General features: G+C 45.9%; 1 protein-coding gene across 1 annotated transcript in view; it reads left to right on the top strand.

Annotated features, from left to right (window-relative positions):
* Positions 1-19,999, top strand: part of LOC110538919 (phospholipid-transporting ATPase IA) — a 231,317-nt gene that overhangs the window by 104,351 nt on the left and 106,967 nt on the right. Inside the window, 3 exon segments of the mRNA XM_090191385.1 lie at positions 3,086-3,161; positions 5,825-5,930; positions 16,704-16,786. Of these exon segments, the coding sequence (XP_090047511.1) occupies positions 3,086-3,161; positions 5,825-5,930; positions 16,704-16,786 (265 nt within the window).

Raw genomic sequence — 19,999 nt, forward strand, 5'->3', positions numbered from 1 at the left:
ACGCAACCTTTTTAATCTTATGTACTGTGTACTTACTAGATGTCTGAGTGTATCTCTGTTGAAAATCCTAACAGCAAGTCATATCAAATCAAATTGTATTGGTCACATACACATGGTTAGCCGATGTTAATGCGAGTGTAGCGAAATGCTAGTGCTTCTAGTTCTGACAGTGCAGTAATATCTAACAAGTAATCTAACAATTCTACAACAACTATCTAATATACACAAATATAAAGGGATGGAATAAGAATATGTTCATATAAATATATGGATGAGCGATGACCGAGCAGCATAGGGAAGATGCAATAGATGATATAAAATACAGTATACAGTGCATTGCGAAAGTATTCGGCCCCCTTGAACTTTGCGACCTTTTGCCACATTTCAGGCTTCAAACATAAAGATATAAAACTGTATTTTTTTGTGAAGAATCAACAACAAGTGGGACACAATCATGAAGTGGAACAACATTTATTGGATATTTCAAACTTTTTTAACAAATCAAAAACTGAAAAATTGGGCGTGCAAAATGATTCAGCCCCTTTACTTTCAGTGCAGCAAACTCTCTCCAGAAGTTCAGTGAGGATCTCTGAATGATCCAATGTTGACCTAAATGACTAATGATGATAAATACAATCCACCTGTGTGTAATCAAGTCTCCGTATAAATGCACCTGCACTGTGATGGTCTCAGAGGTCGTTAAAAGCGCAGAGAGCATCATGAAGAACAAGGAACACACCAGGCAGGTCCGAGATACTGTTGTGAAGAAGTTTAAAGCCGGATTTGGATACAAAAAGATTTCCCAAGCTTTAAACATCCCAAGGAGCACTGTGCAAGCGATAATATTGAAATGGAAGGAGTATCAGACCACTGCAAATCTACCAAGACCTGGCCGTCCCTCTAAACCTTCAGTTCATACAAGGAGAAGACTGATCAGAGATGCAGCCAAGAGGCCCATGATCACTCTGGATGAACTGCAGAGATCTACAGCTGAGGTGGGAGACTCTGTCCATAGGACAACAATCAGTCATTGCACAAATCTGGCCTTTATGGAAGAGTGGCAAGAAGAAAGCCATTTCTTAAAGATATCCATAAAAAGTGTAGTTTAAAGTTTGCCACAAGCCACCTGGGAGACACACCAAACATGTGGAAGAAGGTGCTCTGGTCAGATGAAACCAAAATTGAACTTTTTGGCAACAATGCAAGACGTTATGTTTGGCGTAAAAGCAACACAGCTCATCACCCTGAACACACCATCCCCACTGTCAAACATGGTGGTGGCAGCATCATGGTTTGGGCCTGCTTTTCTTCAGCAGGGACAGGGAAGATGGTTAAAATTGATGGGAAGATGGATGGAGCCAAATACAGGACCATTCTGGAAGAAAACCTGATGGAGTCTGGAAAAGACCTGAGACTGGGACGGAGAGTTGTCTTCCAACAAGACAATGATCCAAAACATAAAGCAAAATCTACAATGGAATGGTTCAAAAATAAACATATCCAGGTGTTAGAATGGCCAAGTCAAAGTCCAGACCTGAATCCAATCGAGAATCTGTGGAAAGAACTGAAAACTGCTGTTCACAAATGCTCTCCATCCAACCTCACTGAGCTCGAGCTGTTTTGCAAGGAGGAATGGGAAAAAATGTCAGTCTCTCGATGTGCAAAATTGATAGAGACATACCCCAAGCGACTTACAGCTGTAATCGCAGCAAAAGGTGGCGCTACAAAGTATTAACTTAAGGGGGCTGAATAATTTTGCACGCCCAATTTTTCAGTTTTTGATTTGTTAAAAAAGTTTGAAATATCCAATAAATGTCGTTCCACTTCATGATTGTGTCCCACTTGTTGTTGATTCTTCACAAAAACATACAGTTTTATATTTTTATGTTTGAAGCCTGAAATGTGGCAAAAGGTCGCAAAGTTCAAGGGGGCCGAATACTTTCGCAATGCACTGTATACATATGATATGTAAACATGATTAAAGTGGCATTATTAAAGTGACTAGTGATCCATTTATTAAAGTGGCCAATTATTTTGAGTCTGTATGTAGGCAGCAGCCTCTCTGTTAGTGATGGCAGTTTAATAGTCTGATGGCCTTGAGATAGAAGCTGTTTTTCAGTCTCTCGGTCCCAGCTTTGATGCACCTGTACTGACCTCGCCTTCTGGATGGTGGTTGTCGCTCTGATGCTTGTCATCCTTGATGATCTTTTTGGCCTTCCTGTGACATTGGGTGCTGTAGGTGTCCTGGAGGGCAGGTAGTTTGCCCCCGGTGATGCGTTGTGGAGACCGCATCACCCTCTGGATAGCCTTGTGGTTGAGGGCGGTACAGTTTCCTTACCAGGCGGTGGTGATACATCCTGACAGGATGCTCTCAATTGTGCATCTGTAAATGTTTGTGAGGGTTTTAGGTGACTGGCTGTAAAAGTGGAAAAGAAGTCTACATTTTAATACCTGAAACAGGCAATACCAACACAAAGTTGCGTTTTTTTGCGGGCGTGACACTGTTTCGGTAATGACACAAATTGCTGTATTTTTGTGTTATGTTTTTTTATGCTGAAAATAGATAGTATTAATAGATATCATGACTCTTGTTTAGATACAGGTTTCTCTGCTGATTTTATAACTTAACTGTCTCTTTTGCATAGTTTTTTAGAGAGGGTTTTGCATGTGTGAGGGGGAGGAAAATGAATTAATGTTACCCAGAAGTTGAGAGTCACCAGGTACTCTAGGCTTGTGCAATTTAATAATCCACCCCCTTGCCAGTTTCCCCTGGTGCATTGTGGAGTAATTTCAGGCTAGCAGTTGCTGGCTTCCCAAAAAGTTGTTTTACTGTCAACATGTTACAGAATCACTTAATGTTGTAACTGTGTGAAGACTGTAACTGTATACACAATCCCTCGGGACCAGCTTCACATGTCTACAATTGAAACAATTCCCAACACACAAACTCTTCGTACAGTCTCCAATTATAACATCCCCTCTGGAGAATTTTAAAAAGAGTCTTATTGTCTTGTGTTGTCATAGTAATGGAGCCTTGTGATAGTGTTTTTTTACTGGTGTCCTTTTTTCTCATTCTCATTCACAGCCACAGCACACAGTCATTATCTGAGAAGGCTGGATTTAATGACCCCAACTGGCTGGAAAACCTCCAAAGTAATAACGTAAGTAACTTCAGGATTCCCCCGCCACCCACTGGCAGAGTCTAGCATGCAGAGGCGCGGTGAGGAGGACATTAGGAGAGATGTCAGGCCTATGTCGTGTTCATTAGGGCATGCAACGGAAAACATGTTAAAGCATTTTGCAACAGAAAAGGAAGCGTTAGCATTTTTTTTGGTCCATCCGTTGCGGTCCGTTTTCTTCCTCTTTGTGCCTAATGAAACTGCCCCTGTTTCGTACAGCAGCACAGCTTTTGAGTCTTTTAATGGGCCTCACTGACTCGGTAGATGTGTGTGTGTATACCACATTGATAACCACTACATACAGGGCCTTCGAAAAGTATTCAGACCCCTTGACTTTTTCCACATTTTGTTACGTTACAGCCTTATTCTAAAATGGATTAAATACAAAAAGTCCTGGGCAATCTACACACAATACCCCATAATGCCGAAGCGAAAACAGGTTCTTAGATATTAAATTTGCCTCAAAATCCTGCTTTCAAAAATCCTACAACCACTAGACACTTAAAGGCAGCAGCCACCTCCTGTAGCGTAGATGCGTGGCACTTTGTCTGTGAGAAGCGAGATGGTTTCAAATCTATGATTGATTTGCTGGTTGAGTTATCAGGTCAGCAGACGCCGTAGGAGGCAGGATGTTAAGTTTAATTATGTCATCAACTAGCACGGCGTCGCCCAGGAGAGGAAGTAATCCCACTGTGATGTTTGCTTTGTTATGACACTGCAAACTCCTCGGCGCTGTTAATTAGTTTGTGGGTAGGATCCGGTTTTAATTACATATTACATATGTTTTAATTACATATTACATATCTGTGGTGTTGCGAACTCTGAGCCCTAATTACATACAAAGTGAACAAGCATTTGTTTGGAAACCACAATCCTCTGTAAGGATTTGTTGATGATCATGAAGTGGTCACTGGCGTTATTGCATTAATTAGGCCTAATGAATGAATGAATAAATTAACAATATTGTTATGGATGCTATTGGTGTTTATTTTATTTTTGGAGACGTTTTCATTTCTTTGTGATTTGATTATCTTGGATGGGAAAACCTATTTTAAACACCCCTGCGTTATCTGAAGAGACACTTTTTCAAGTGTGGAGAGATTGTAGTTGTGTAATGATGCCACTGAGGTAGAGAATGAAAGCTCTCTTCCCATAAAGCACAGGCGCTCAACCTGCTTTGTAGAATCTGCTGTGCTGATCGTGCATCTTACCAGCGTCCTCTTCCTTGTTCTTGATTCAAACTGAACCAGAATATGGTGGCTTAGTTGTACTTCCACTACAAGATCTTCTGCTCTGCTGTCAACACCACCATACAACACAAATACTCACGTATTCTAGAGGAGCACATGGTCAGTTACAGTACAACACCTCTTAGGGTTAAGTGCCTTGCCCAAGGGCACAATACTAGGACATTTTATCTGGGATCGTAAACCAGCAAAACTGTGCCAAAGCTGCAAAACAAACCAACCAACCAACCACCTGTTGTTATAGTGTTCAGTTGCAATAAAAAGGCATGAACACTTACCACGCTGCGCTTTGGTCCGATTCCTCTTCTTCAGACGACAATTCCCGTTACAGAACTACCCACCACCAACGGACCAAGCAGCATGGTATGGAGGAGCAGAGGGTTCAGGACTCCTGGACATGGGAGGAGATATTGGACGGAAAGGGACCCTGGAGACAGGCTGGGGAATATCGTCGCCCGAAAAAGGAGCTGGAAGCAGCTAAAGCTGAGAGGCGGCATGAGGCAAGGCAGCGCAGCAGGCACGAGAGGCAGCCCCAAAATATTTTTTTGGGGGGAGCACACGGGGAGATTGGCGGAGTCAGGGCGATAGACCTGAGCCAACTCTCCGTGCTTACCGAAAGCAGCGTGGTACTGGTCAGGCACCGTGTTATGCAGTAAAGCGCACAGTGTTTCCAGTGCGCGCTCATAGCCCGGAGAGCTATATGCCAGCCCCCCGCAAGTGCCATGCGAGAGTGGGCATCCAGCCAAGGTGGATTGCCTGTGCTCCACTCGTGCCGGGCTAATGTGGGCATTGAGCCAAATGGAGTGGTGCAAGTGGTAAGCACCAGATCTCCAGTGCTCCCCCACAGCCCGGTTCGACCTGTGCTTGCACTTTGGAAGGTCCGGGCTAAAGTGGGCATTCAGCCTGGAGGAGTGGTGCCAAGGCTGCGCACCAGAGCTCCAGTGCTCCCCCACAGCCCGGTTCATCCGGTGCCTCCTCTACGCACCAGGCCTCCTGTAGGTCTCCCCAGCGGGGTCCTGTGGCAGCCCCACGCACCAGGCTGTCTCTGCGTCTCCTCCCTCCAGCGACGGCCTCCAGTCCGGACCCTCCAGCGACGCCTTCCAGTCCGGAGCCTCCAGTGTCACCCTCCAGTCCGGAGCTTCCAGCGACGCTCTCCAGTCCGGAGCTTCCAGGTGTTTTGGAAGTGATAGTGTGTGGGTGTAAGATGGTTGTTGTTAGATGAGATTCCTGCGGAGTCATCACTTACTAGTGGTTATTGGTGAAGCGTCCTCGCTTTCCCTCTCTTTCACTCACTGTCTTTATCTCTTTCTTGCACTCCCTCCCCTTTCTCATTCTACCTGCTCCCCTCACTCTCTCTTTCTCTTGCTTTCCCTCCCCACCCCCTCTTTCTCTCTGCAGCCCACGGCTCCTGTCATCCTGGACTTCATGACCATGTTGGCCATCTGTCACACAGCTGTCCCCGAGCGCACCGGAGATAAGATCGTCTACCAGGCTGCCTCGCCAGGTACGGCCCAGCAGTCCTGACTTCACAGCACTTGCACTATGACAGCCTTGTCACAGCTCATAATAGCCTTATGACAGCCTAATGACAGCCTAATGACAGCCCTATGACAGCCTAATGACAGCCTAATGACAGCCCTATGACAGCCTAATGACAGACTAATGACAGACTAATGACAGCTTGAAATAGCAAGTTAGTCACTAAATGTCAGTCAATCAATCTACCAATCAAATATAAGAATGCAGAAGCAAAGGATCTCCTGTTGACGTTGAATAAATTGCTGTTGCTAGGCGACGACTCCATGTCCTGGGTTCTTTATTCTCGTTGTTAGCCAAGCCCCTCAAACCTCTCAGTATCGTATACAGACATATAATGACAACACTATCACATACAGACATCAGTATCACAAAATCAGTATCACAAAAACATTGATATCAAGTAATGGCATTAATACCTTATCAAATACTTTATTTGACTCTTTGCAAACTGGAATCCATATATCCAGAGGCTGCATTCATTGTAGCTGGGGATTTTAACAAGGCTAATCTGAAAACAAGACTCCCTAAATTGTATCAGCACATCGATTGCGCAACCAGGGCTGGAAAAACCTTGGATCATTGCTATTCTAACTTCCGCGACGCATATAAGGCCCTGCCCCGCTCTCCTTTCGGAAAAGCTGACCACGACTCCATTTTGTTGATCCCTGCCTACAGACAGAAACTAAAACAAGAAGCTCCCGCGCTGAGGTCTGTTCAACGCTGGTCCGACCAATCTGATTCCACGCTCCAAGACTGCTTCCATCACGTGGACTGGGATATGTTTCGTATTGCGTCAGACAACAACATTGACGAATACGCTGATTCGGTGAGCGAGTTCATTAGAACGTGCGTTGAAGATGTCGTTCCCATAGCAACGATTAAAACATTCCCTAACCAGAAACCGTGGATTGATGGCAGCATTCGCGTGAAACTGAAAGCGCGAACCACTGCTTTTAATCAGGGCAAGGTGACCGGAAACATGACCTCTCTCCGCAAGGCAATCAAACAAGCTAAGCGTCAGTATAGAGACAAAGTAGAATCTCAATTCAACGGCTCAGACACAAGAGGTATGTGGCATGGTCTACAGTCAATCACGGATTACAAAAAGAAAACCAGCCCCGTCACGGACCAGGATGTCTTGCTCCCAGGCAGACTAAATAACTTTTTTGCCCGCTTTGAGGACAATACAGTGCCACTGACACGGCCTGCAACCAAAACATGCGGACTCTCCTTCACTGCAGCCGACGTGAGGAAAACATTTAAACGTGTTAACCCTCGCAAGGCTGCAGGCCCAGACGGCATCCCCAGCCGCGCCCTCAGAGCATGCGCAGACCAGCTGGCTGGTGTGTTTACGGACATATTCAATCAATTCCTATCCCAGTCTGTTGTTCCCAGAAAGCTAAGGTAACTGAGCTAAACGACTACCGCCCCGTAGCACTCACTTCCGTCATCATGAAGTGCTTTGAGAGACTAGTCAAGGACCATATCACCTCCACCCTACCTGACACCCTAGACCCACTCCAATTTGCTTACCGCCCAAATAGGTCCACAGACGATGCAATCTGAAACCACACTGCACATTGCCCTAACCCATCTGGACAAGAGGAATACCTATGTGAGAATGCTGTTCATCGACCTTCAGCTCGGCATTTAACACTATAGTGCCCTCCAAGCTCGTCATCAAGCTCGAGACCCTGGGTCTCGACCCCGCCCTGTGCAACTGGGTACTGGACTTCCTGACGGGCCGCCCCCAGGTGGTGAGGGTAGGCAACAACATCTCCACCCTGCTGATCCTCAACACTGGGGCCCCACAAGGGTGCGTTCTGAGCCCTCTCCTGTACTCCCTGTTCACCCACGACTGCGTGGCCACGCACGCCTCCAACTCAATCATCAAGTTTGCGGACGACACAACACTGGTAGGCTTGATTACCAACAACGACGAGACGGCCTACAGGGAGGAGGTGAGGGCCCTCGGAGTGTGGTGTCAGGAAAATAACCTCACACTCAACGTCAACAAAACTAAGGAGATGATTGTGGACTTCAGGAAACACCAGAGGGAACACCCCCCTATCCACATCGATGGAACAGTAGTGGAGAGGGTAGTAAGTTTTAAGTTCCTCGGCGTACACATCACAGACAAACTGAATTGGTCCACCCACACAGACAGCATCGTGAAGAAGGCGCAGCAGCGCCTCTTCAACCTCAGGAGGCTGAAGAAATTCGGCGTGTCACCAAAAGCACTCACAAACTTCTACAGATGCACAATCGAGAGCATCCTGTCGGGCTGTATCACCGCCTGGTACGGCAACTGCTCCGCCCTCAACCGTAAGGCTCTCCAGAGGGTAGTGAGGTCTGCACAACGCATCACCGGGGGCAAACTACCTGCCCTCCAGGACACCTACACCACCCGATGTCACAGGAAGGCCATAAAGATCATCAAGGACAACAACCACCCGAGCCACTGCCTGTTCACCCCGCTATCATCCAGAAGGTGAGGTCAGTACAGGTGCATCAAAGCTGGGACCGAGAGACTGAAAAACAGCTTCTATCTCAAGGCCATCAAACTGTTAAACAGCCACCACTAACACTGAGTGGCTGCTGCCAACACACTGACTCAACTCCAGCCACTTTAATAATGGGAATTGATGGGAAATGATGTAAAATATATCACTAGCCACTTTAAACAATGCTACCTAATATAATGTTTACATACCCTACATTATTCATCTCATATGTATACGTATATACTGTACTCTATATCATCTACTGCATCTTTATGTAATACATGTATCACTAGCCACTTTAACTATGCCACTTTGTTTACATACTCATCTCATATGTATATACTGCACTCAATACCATCTACTGTATCTTGCCTATGCCGCTCTGTACCATCACTCATTCATATATCTTTATGTACATATTCTTTATCCCCTTACACTTGTAAGGTAGTAGTTTTGGAATTGTTAGCTAGATTACTCGTTGGTTATTACTGCATTGTCGGAACTAGAAGCACAAGCATTTCGCTACACTCACATTAACATCTGCTAACCATGTGTATGTGACAAATAAAATTTGATTTGATTTGAAGACGGTAGAGAGACACTGGGACGGGACGGTAGTGGAACAAACAACAGAACAATCGATTTTTTAAATGTAACTAGGCAAGTCAGTCAGGAACAAATTATTATTTACAATGACGACCTACCACGGCCAAACCTGGACCAATTGTACACCGCCCTATGGGACTCCCAATCATGGCCGGAAGTGATACAGCCTGGATTTGAACCAGGGACTGTAGTGAGGGTAAAAGGGTGCACATTAAGCCCGATATCCTTTATCTTAGACAAGGTCAATCTGACTTTCATATGCTTTGATCCACCAAGGCTAGATGTTTTGAAGTGGTAAAGGGTTGTGTTCATTAGGCACCAAGCGGAAGAAAATGCACTAAAACACTGAGGGACCACCTGGACTCGTCCAATAAGTACCGCAGGGCTCTAGGCTGACCTTTTTTAGAAGGAGCACGTGTGCGCCTAAGTTGAAAAATGTAGGAGCACACAAAGAAATGTAAGAGGACAGTGCTGCTTGTTTTTGTAGTTTTGGTGCAAGCATGTCGGTCATGAATCTGCGCTCAGTTAAGTGAAGTAGGTTCCTTCCTTTCTGGGGAGTTTTTTCTAGCCACCGTGGTTCTACATCTGCATTGCTTGCTGTTTACAGTTTTAGGCTGGGTTTCTATATAAGCACTTTGTGACATCTGCTAATGTAAAAAGGGCTTTATAAATTATATAATTTGATTTATTTTAAGTTATCATTGCAACAATTACCATCTGGTGCTCCCAAAAAAAATCAGGTACCATATTTAGGTGCATATGCAAGTTAAATGGTCGCACTGTAGAACCCTGTGCCGCTCATGTTTGTGTTCCGTTGTACGTTTTGAAACATTGCACACTAATGAACATGACCTACGGAAATAGGTAATGTCCTCTGAATCCTCCTCTTCCTTTGATCTGCTCCTCTAAGTACAGCCTGTTCATTTGATCTCTTTAAAGTGACGCTTACCTCAGTGAATCTGCAGAACCTCTCCGCTCTGGCCTCGTTCCTTTGTTCCTAATCAAGAGTGAATTCCCTTCTCTGGCCTTGATCCTTTGTTCCTAATCAAGAGTGAATTCCCTTCTCTGGCCTTGATCCTTTGTTCCTAATCGAGTGAATTCCCTTCTCTGGCCTTGTTCCTTTGTTCCTAATCAAGAGTGAATTCCCTTCTCTGGCCTTGTTCTTTTGTTCCTAATCAAGAGTGAATTCCCCTCTCTGGCCTCGTTCCTTTGTTGCTAATCAAGAGTGAATTCCCTTCTCTGGCCTTGTTCCTTTGTTCCTAATCAAGAGTGAATTCCCTTCTCTGGCCTTGTTCTTTTGTTCCTAATCAAGAGTGAATTTGTCATGTATTGTCATGTTGTGTGTTTCTGTCCTTTCCCTTCACCCTGTCTCCCTCTGCTGGTCGTTGTTAGGTTACCTTTTCTCCCCCTCTTTCCCCCAGCTGTGCCTTGTCTCCTCCTAACTACCCATTCACCCCGTTTCCCACCTGTTCCCTTTTTCCCTCTGATTAGGTCCCTATATCTCTCTCTGTTTTTGTTCCTGTCCTTGTCGGATTCTTGTTTGTTGTGTTTCATGCCTGAACCAGACTATCGTCATGTTTGCTGTAACCTTGTCCTGTCCTGTCGGAATCTGCCGGTCTATCTGAGCCTACCTATGTTTGGTTATTAAAGAAGCTCTGTTTAAGTTGGTTCGCTTTTGGGTCCTCATTCACTCACCGTAACAGAAGAATCCGACCAAGAATGGACCCAGCGACTTCGGACCCTCTCCACTCAGCCGTCGAGATCCAGGGAGCGATGCTAGGCAGACACGAGCAGGAATTGTCTGCTGCTCGACATGCCGTTGAGACCCTGGCCACCCAAGTCTCCAACCTCACAGAACAGGTTCACCATCTCCGCCTCGATCCACCGGCCACTTCCAGGGCTTTCGAATCTCCGGAGCCCAGAATCAATAACCCGCCGTGTTACTCTGGGGAGCCCACTGAATGCCGCTCGTTCCTCACCCAGTGTGATATTGTGTTTTCTCTCCAGCCCAACACTTACGCCAGGAGCACTGCTCGTGTCGCCTACGTCATATCTCTCCTTACTGGACGGGCTCGTGAGTGGGGCACGGCAATCTGGGAGGCAAGGGCTGAGTGTACTAACCAGTATCAGGACTTTAAGGAGGAGATGATACGGGTTTTTGATCGATCTGTTTTTGGCTTCCAGGGCCCTGTCTTCCCTATGTCAAGGCAATCGATCCATAACAGACTACTCTATTGAGTTTCGCACTCTTGCTGCCTCCAGTGGCTGGAACGAGCCGGCTTTGCTCGCTCGTCTTCTGGAGGGTCTCCGCGCAGAGGTAAAGGATGAGATTCTCTCCCGGGAGGTTCCTTCCAGCGTGGATTCCTTGATTGAACTCGCTATTCGCATTGAGCGACGGGTTGATCTTCGTCACCGAGCTCGTGGAAAGGAGCTCGCGTTCTCCGTTGCCCCCCTCTCCGCATCACTACCATCTTCCTCTGCCGGCTCGGGAGCTGAGCCTATGCAGCTGGGAGGTATCCGCGTCTCGACTAAGGAGAGGGAACGGAGAATCACCAACCGCCTCTGTCTCTATTGCGGTTCTGCTGGTCATTTTGTCACTTCATGTCCAGTAAAAGCCAGAGCTCATCAGTAAGCGGAGGGCTACTGGTGAGCGCTACTACTCCTGTCTCTCCTTCAAGATCCTGCACTACCTTGTCGGTCCATCTACGCTGGACCGGTTCGTCAGCTTCCTGCAGTGCCTTAATAGACTCTGGGGCGGAGGGCTGTTTTATGGACGAGACCTGGGCTCGGGAACATGACATTCCTCTCAGACAGTTAAGGGAGTCCACGGCCTTGTTCGCCCTGGATGGTAGTCCTCTCCCCAGGATTCAGCGTGAGACGCTACCTTTAACCCTCACTGTTTCTGGTAATCATAGCGAAACCATTTCTTTTTTGATTTTTCGTTCACCTTTTACACCTGTTGTTTTGGGCCATCCCTGGCTAGTTTGTCATAATCCTTCCATTAATTGGTCTAGTAATTCTATCCTCTCCTGGAACGTCTCTTGTCATGTGAAATGTTTAATGTCTGCTATCCCTCCTGTTTCCTCTGTCTCTTCTTCACAGGAGGAGCCTGGTGATTTGACAGGGGTGCCGGAGGAATATCACGACCTGCGCACGGTGTTCAGTCGGTCCAGGGCCACCTCTCTTCCTCCACACCGGTCGTATGATTGTAGTATTGATCTCCTTCCGGGAACCACTCCCCCCCGGGGTAGACTATACTCTCTGTCGGCTCCCGAACGTAAGGCTCTCGAGGATTATTTGTCTGTAGCTCTTGACGCCGGTACCATAGTCCCCTCCTCCTCTCCCGCCGGAGCGGGGTTTTTTTTTTGTCAAGAAGAAGGACGGGTCTCTGCGCCCCTGCATAGATTATCGAGGGCTGAATGACATAACAGTTAAGAATCGTTATCCGCTTCCTCTTATGTCTTCAGCCTTCGAGATCCTGCAGGGAGCCAGGTTTTTCACTAAGTTGGACCTTCGTAACGCTTACCATCTCGTGCGCATCAGGGAGGGGGACGAGTGGAAGACGGCGTTTAACACTCCGTTAGGGCACTTTGAATACCGGGTTCTTCCTTTCGGCCTCGCTAACGCTCCAGCTGTCTTTCAGGCATTAGTCAATGATGTCCTGAGAGACATGCTGAACATCTTTGTTTTCGTTTACCTTGACGATATCCTGATTTTTTCACCGTCACTCCAGATTCATCTTCAGCACGTTCGACGTGTCCTCCAGCGCCTTTTAGAGAATTGTCTTTTTGTGAAGGCTGAGAAGTGCACTTTTCATGCCTCCTCCGTCACATTTCTCGGTTCTGTTATTTCCGCTGAAGGCATTAAGATGGATCCCGCTAAGGTCCAAGCTGTCATTGATTGGCCCGCCCCTAAGTCACGCGTCGAGCTGCAGCGCTTTCTCGGCTTCGCGAACTTCTATCGTCGTTTCATCCGTAATTTCTGTCAGGTGGCAGCTCCTCTCACAGCCCTTACTTCTGTCAAGACGTGCTTTAAGTGGTCCGTTTCCGCCCAGGGAGCTTTTGATCTCCTCAAGAATCGTTTTACATCCGCTCCTATCCTTGTTACACCTGACGTCTCTAGACAGTTCGTTGTCGAGGTTGACGCGTCAGAGGTGGGCGTGGGAGCCATTCTTTCTCAGCGCTCCCTCTCTGACGACAAGGTCCACCCATGCGCGTATTTTTCTCATCGCCTGTCGCCGTCGGAACGTAACTATGATGTGGGAAACCGCGAACTGCTCGCCATCCGGTTAGCCCTAGGCGAATGGCGACAGTGGTTGGAGGGGGCGACCGTTCCTTTTGTCGTTTGGACTGACCATAGGAACCTTGAGTACATCCGTTCTGCCAAACGACTTAATGCGCGTCAGGCGCGTTGGGCGCTGTTTTTCGCTCGTTTCGAGTTCGTGATTTCTTATCGTCCGGGCTCTAAGAACACCAAGCCTGATGCTTTATCTCGTCTCTTCAGTTCTTCAGTAGCCTCCACTGACCCCGAGGGGATTCTCCCTGAGGGGCGTGTTGTCGGGTTGACTGTCTGGGGAATTGAGAGGCAGGTAAAGCAAGCGCTCACTCACACTCCGTCGCCGCGCGCTTGTCCTAGGAACCTTCTTTTCGTTCCCGTTCCTACTCGTCTGGCCGTTCTTCAGTGGGCTCACTCTGCCAAGTTAGCCGGCCACCCTGGCGTTCGGGGTACGCTTGCTTCCATTCGCCAGCGTTTTTGGTGGCCCACCCGGGAGCATGACACGCGTCGTTTCGTGGCTGCTTGTTCGGTCTGCGCGCAGACTAAGTCCGGTAACTCCCCTCCTGCCGGCCGTCTCAGGCCGCTTCCCATTCCCTCTCGACCGTGGTCTCACATCGCCTTAGATTTTGTCACCGGACTGCCTTCGTCAGCGGGGAAGACTGTTATTCTTACGGTTGTCGATAGGTTCTCTAAGGCGGCTCATTTCATTCCCCTTGCTAAGCTTCCTTCTGCTAAAGAGACGGCACAAATCATCATCGAGAATGTTTTCAGAATTCATGGCCTTCCGTCAGACGTCGTTTCGGACAGAGGTCCGCAATTCACGTCTCAATTTTGGAGGGAGTTTTGCCGTTTGATTGGGGCTTCCGTCAGTCTCTCTTCCGGCTTTCACCCCCAGTCTAACGGTCAAGCAGAACGGGCCAATCAGACTATTGGTCGCATCTTACGCAGTCTTTCTTTTCGCAACCCTGCGTCTTGGTCAGAACAGCTCCCCTGGGCAGAATACGCCCACAACTCGCTTCCTTCGTCTGCGACCGGGCTATCTCCTTTTCAGAGTAGCCTCGGGTACCAGCCTCCGCTGTTCTCATCTCAGTTCGCCGAGTCCAGCGTCCCCTCCGCTCAGGCTTTTGTCCAACGTTGCGAGCGCACCTGGAAGAGGGTCAGGTCTGCACTTTGCCGTTATAGGACGCAGACTGTGAGGGCTGCTAATAAGCGTAGAACTAAGAGTCCTAGATATTGTCGCGGTCAGAGAGTTTGGCTCTCCACTCAGAACCTTCCCCTTAAGACGGCTTCTCGCAAGTTGACCCCGCGGTTCATTGGTCCGTTCCGTATTTCTCGGGTCATTAATCCTGTCGCAGTTCGACTTCTTCTTCCGCGATACCTTCGTCGCGTCCACCCGGTCTTCCATGTCTCCTGTATTAAGCCCGTTCTTCGCGCCCCCGCTCGTCTTCCCCCCCCCCCCCCCATCCTTGTCGAGGGCGCACCCATCTACAGGGTCCGCAGGATTTTGGACATGCGTCCTCGGGGCCGTGGTCACCAGTACCTCGTTGATTGGGAGGGGTACGGTCCTGAGGAGAGGAGTTGGGTTCCCTCTCGGGACGTGCTGGACCGTGCGCTGATCGAGGATTTCCTCCGTTGCCGCCAGGTTTCCTCCTCGAGTGCGCCAGGAGGCACTCGGTGAGTGGGGGGGTACTGTCATGTATTGTCATGTTGTGTGTTTCTGTCCTTTCCCTTCACCCTGTCTCCCTCTGCTGGTCGTTGTTAGGTTACCTTTTCTCCCCCTCTTTCCCCCAGCTGTGCCTTGTCTCCTCCTAACTACCCATTCACCCCGTTTCCCACCTGTTCCCTTTTTCCCTCTGATTAGGTCCCTATATCTCTCTCTGTTTTTGTTCCTGTCCTTGTCGGATTCTTGTTTGTTGTGTTTCATGCCTGAACCAGACTATCGTCATGTTTGCTGTAACCTTGTCCTGTCCTGTCGGAATCTGCCGGTCTATCTGAGCCTACCTATGTTTGGTTATTAAAGAAGCTCTGTTTAAGTTAGTTCGCTTTTGGGTCCTCATTCACTCACCGTAACAGAATTCCCCTCTCTGGCCTCGTTCCTTTGTTGCTAATCAAGAGTGAATTCCCTTCTCTGGCCTTGTTCCTTTGTTCCTAATCAAGAGGGAATTCCCTTCTCTGGCCTTGTTCCTTTGTTCCTAATCAAGAGTGAATTCCCCTCTCTGGCCTCGTTCCTTTGTTGCTAATCAAGAGTGAATTCCCCTCTCTGGCCTCGTTCCTTTGTGATCAAGACAAAAAGAGGAAAACTGTTATGAATGGAGAGAATGTCACTATTATGAGCTTCTTTCTTTTTACCCTATGTAATTACTCTGTAGAGTTTGACAATATCTACAAATATTTTACTTAATTGCAGAACAAATACACCAGGGTTGTATTCATTAGTCCACACCGTATCAAAATGGAAAATGAAAACAAGTATTTATTATTGGATAGGTTCCTCCCCGTTTTGTTGTTTCAGTTAGTCTTCTTCCGTTTGGTGCCTAATGAACACAACCCAGCTAAGGAGCTGTGTGGGGATGGAGAGTAGTCATAAATAGAGAGCTAGCTAAGTTAACTGTAAACAACATGCAGAAAGGTTTTTCTCACCCTTAAGCCTTTCTACTTTGCACATTCTTCCATTGCAAAACTACCATTCCAGTGTTTTACTTGCTATATTGTATTTACCTTGCCACCATGGCCTTTTTTGCCTTTACCTCCCTTCTCACCTCATTTGCTCACATTGTATATAGACTTGTTTATACTGTATTATTGACTGTATGTTTGTTTTACTCCATGTGTAACTCTGTGTCGTTGTATCTGTCGAACTGCTTTGCTTTATCTTGGCCAGGTCGCAATTGTAAATGAGAACTTGTTCTCAACTTGCCTACCTGGTTAAATAAAGGTAAAATAAAAAATAAATAAATAAATAAATAAATAAAATAATAAATAAAATAAAAAATAAATAAGTGTTTAGATGCGAGCTACAGTATAACCTGTACTACAGCTTTGTTTGTACCTAAAGTATGTCTTGATGAATTAGCGTTATGTACAAATGGTAGTTGTAGCACTCATTCGTAAACAACTGCCTGATCATTTTAGAGGTCTAAAGCAAAATGAAATCTGAGGATCATGTTCTTTCAAGTGCTTACTACTGCTTAGTTTGACACCAACTGTCTTGGTCAGCACTTTTTAGTGTTGGCATCACATGCCTCTGTAGTTCTAAAATAAAATGAATGTGATACTGGTGTTGCTGTTCTGGTGCACTTCTCATCTCACAACATTCCCTTGGGTTCTCCTTGGGTTCTCTTCTGATTCTGCAGACGAGGGGGCTCTGGTGAGAGCAGCGGCGAACCTGGGCTTTGTGTTCTCTGGTAGAACCCCAGACTGTGTCATCATAAAAGCGGTGAGTAGATGCAGTAGAATCCATAGAAATAGAATTCCCCTGCCTCCGGAGTGATGCAGGGGTCTAAGGTACTGCATCACAGTGCTAGCTGGGCCACTAGAGATCCAGAGTCCAAGCTCTGTTGCAGCCGGCCGCGACCGGGAGAGCTATGGGGCGGCGCACAATTGGCCCAGCATCGTGTCCATCGTGTCCATCGCACTCTAGCGACTCCTGTGGTGGGCCAGGCACATGCACGCTGACACGGTCGTACGGTGATTCCGCTGACACTGGTGTGGCTGGTTTCTGGGTTAAGCGGGCATTGTGTCAAGAAACAGTGCGGCTTGGTTGGGTTGTGTTTTCGGAGGACACACGGCTCTCGACCTTTGCCTCTCCCGAGTCCAAGCGGGAGTTGCAGCGATGAGACAAAACTGTAACTACCAATTGGATACCACGATATTGGGGAGAAAGAGGGGGTAAAAAATAAATGGAATATCCATTCTAGTGATTCTATTTCTATGGTAGATGTTCTGACAATGAACGCAATCCTATTGTGCCTTTCACTTCAGTTCTGTAGCTCTCATGGCTCTATACATTGTATGGTGGTAATCACTTCTGTGCATTTTTTTAAATATTTTTTTTAATTTTTTTTATTGGGTCACAAGGGCAATACAATAATAAAAATACCCCCCCACCCACTCCAAACATACTCCCCCCCCCAAAAAAAAAGATATAATACATTTATCAAGTTAAAATATACAACTCGCTCTAGACTAGAATATGCACAGCAGGTGCCATTAATACAGGTAACGAGTGGAGGACAGAGCAGTCTCTTAAAGAAGAAGTTACAGGTCTGTGAGAGCCAGAAATCTTGCTTGTTTGTAGGTGACCAAATACTTATTTTCCACCATAATTTGCAAATAAATTCATTAAAAATCCTACAATGTGATTTTCTGGATTTTTTTTCTCATTTTGTCTGTCTTAGTTGAAGTGTACCCATGATGAAAATTACAGGCCTCTCTCATCTTTTTAAGTGGGAGAACTTGCACAATAGGTGGCTGACTAAATACTTTTTTGCCCCACTGTATTCCTAATTTTGTTGCGTTACAGCCTGCATTCAAAATGGACAAAATGGATAGATTCACACCCCTGAGTCAATACTTTGTAGAAGAACCTTTGACAGCGATTACAGCTATGAGTATTTCTGGGTAAGTCTCTAAGAGCTTTCTACAACTGGATTGTGCAACATTTGCCCATTTATTATTTTCTAAATTCTTCAAGCTCTGTCAAGTTGGTTGTTGATCATTGCTAGACAACCATTTTCAGGTCTTGCCAAAGATTTTAGTCAAAACTGTAACTCGGCAAGCAACTCCAGTGTAGATTTGGCCTTGTGTTTTAGGTTGTTGTCTTGCTGAAAGGTGAATTAATCTCCCAGTGTCTGGTGGAAAGCAGACTGAACCAGGTTTTCCTTTAGGATTTTTCCTGTTCTTAGCGCCATTCGGTTTCTTTTTTATTCTGAAAAACTCCCTAGTCCTAAATGATTACAAGCACGCACATAACATAATGCAGCCACCATTATGCTTAATTTTTTAATTGCTTTAACACATTTATTGCGGTATTACTTTAGTGCCTTGTTGCAAACAGTAATATTTGTATTCTGTTTACCTTTTATGGCTGCTGTCCCTGTACAGGAATCAACATCAGCGGAAATTTCAGAGTGACAACTAATAGTACTCGATACAACTCAAACTTTCATTAAAACACACATGCAGGGTACTCAATTATAGCTATACTCGTTGTGAATCTAGCCAACATGTCAGATTTTTTAAATGCTTTTCGGCGAAAGCATGAGAAGCTATTATCTGATAGCATGCAACCCCCCGAAATACCTAAAGGGGACGTAAAACAAAATAATTAGCGTAGCCGGCGCTACACAAAACGCAGAAATAAAATATAAAACATTCATTACCTTTGACGAGCTTCTTTGTTGGCACTCCTATATGTCCCATAAACATCACAATTGGGTCTTTTTTTCGATTATATATACCCAAAATGTAAATTTATGAAGCCCGTCTGATCCAGGAAAAAACTGCTTTCCAAAACGCAACGTCATTTTTTTTAATTAAAAAAGTTGCCTATAAACTTTGACAAAACACTTCAAACTACTATTGTAATCCAACTTTAGTTATTAGTAAACGTTAATAATCGATCAAATTGATCACAGGGCGATCTGTATTCAATAGCAGCAAGTCTTGAAATCATGGTCCATATTCTCTCTTCCATAACTTCCCCCGGTGTACTCGACGACAGGAAGTGCCTATTCCTCATTTCACCAAGGATTAACTTCAACCAAATTGCCAAGTCTGGCGACATCGTGTGGAAGCTGTAGAACTGGTCGCTATCTATTTTCCCTTGCCATAGACAATACAGAGACTGGCGGAGGGATTTTTTTCTGTTGTTTTTTGTGAACAGTTTTCCTTGGGATTTTGCCTGCTACACACGTTCTGTTATAGTCACAGACATGATTTAACCAGTTTTAGAAACTTCAGAGTGTTTTCTATCCACACATACTAATCATATGCATATACTATATTCCTGGCATGAGTAGCAGGACGTTGAAATTTTGCGCGATTTTTAACAAAATGCTGAAAAAATTCACAGCCTCCTTAAGAGGTTTTAAGGCTTCCTTCTTTTCACTCAGTCAATTAGGTTAGTATTGTGGAGTAACTACAAGGTTGTTGATCCATCCTCAGTTTTCTATCACAGCCATTACTCTGTAACTGTTTTAAAGTCACCATTGGGCTTATGGTGAAATCCCTGAGCGGTTTCCTTCCTCTCCGGCAATTGAGTTAGGAAGCCTGTATCTAGGTAGTGACTGAGTGTATTGATACACCATCCAAAGTGTAATTAATAACTTCACCGTGCTCAAAGGGATATTCAATGTCTGATTTTTCTTTATTTGTACCCATCTACCAATGGGTGCCCTTCTTTGCGAAGCATTGGAAAACATCCCTGGTCTTTGTGGTTGAATCTCTGTTTGAAATTCACTCCTTGACTGAGGGACCTTAAAGATAAATATGTTTGAGGGGGGTACAGTTATCATGTCAAACACTATTATTGCACACAGAGTGAGTTCAAACAGCTTATTATGTGACTTTTAAAGAAAATTTAGGCTTGCCATACTGTAAAAAAGGGGTTGAATACTTATTGAGTCAAGACATTTCAGATTTTCATTTG

This window comes from Oncorhynchus mykiss, chromosome 12 (genome assembly GCF_057628025.1).
Source record: "Oncorhynchus mykiss isolate SJ-2025 chromosome 12, ASM5762802v1, whole genome shotgun sequence".
Lineage (NCBI taxonomy): Eukaryota > Metazoa > Chordata > Actinopteri > Salmoniformes > Salmonidae > Oncorhynchus > Oncorhynchus mykiss.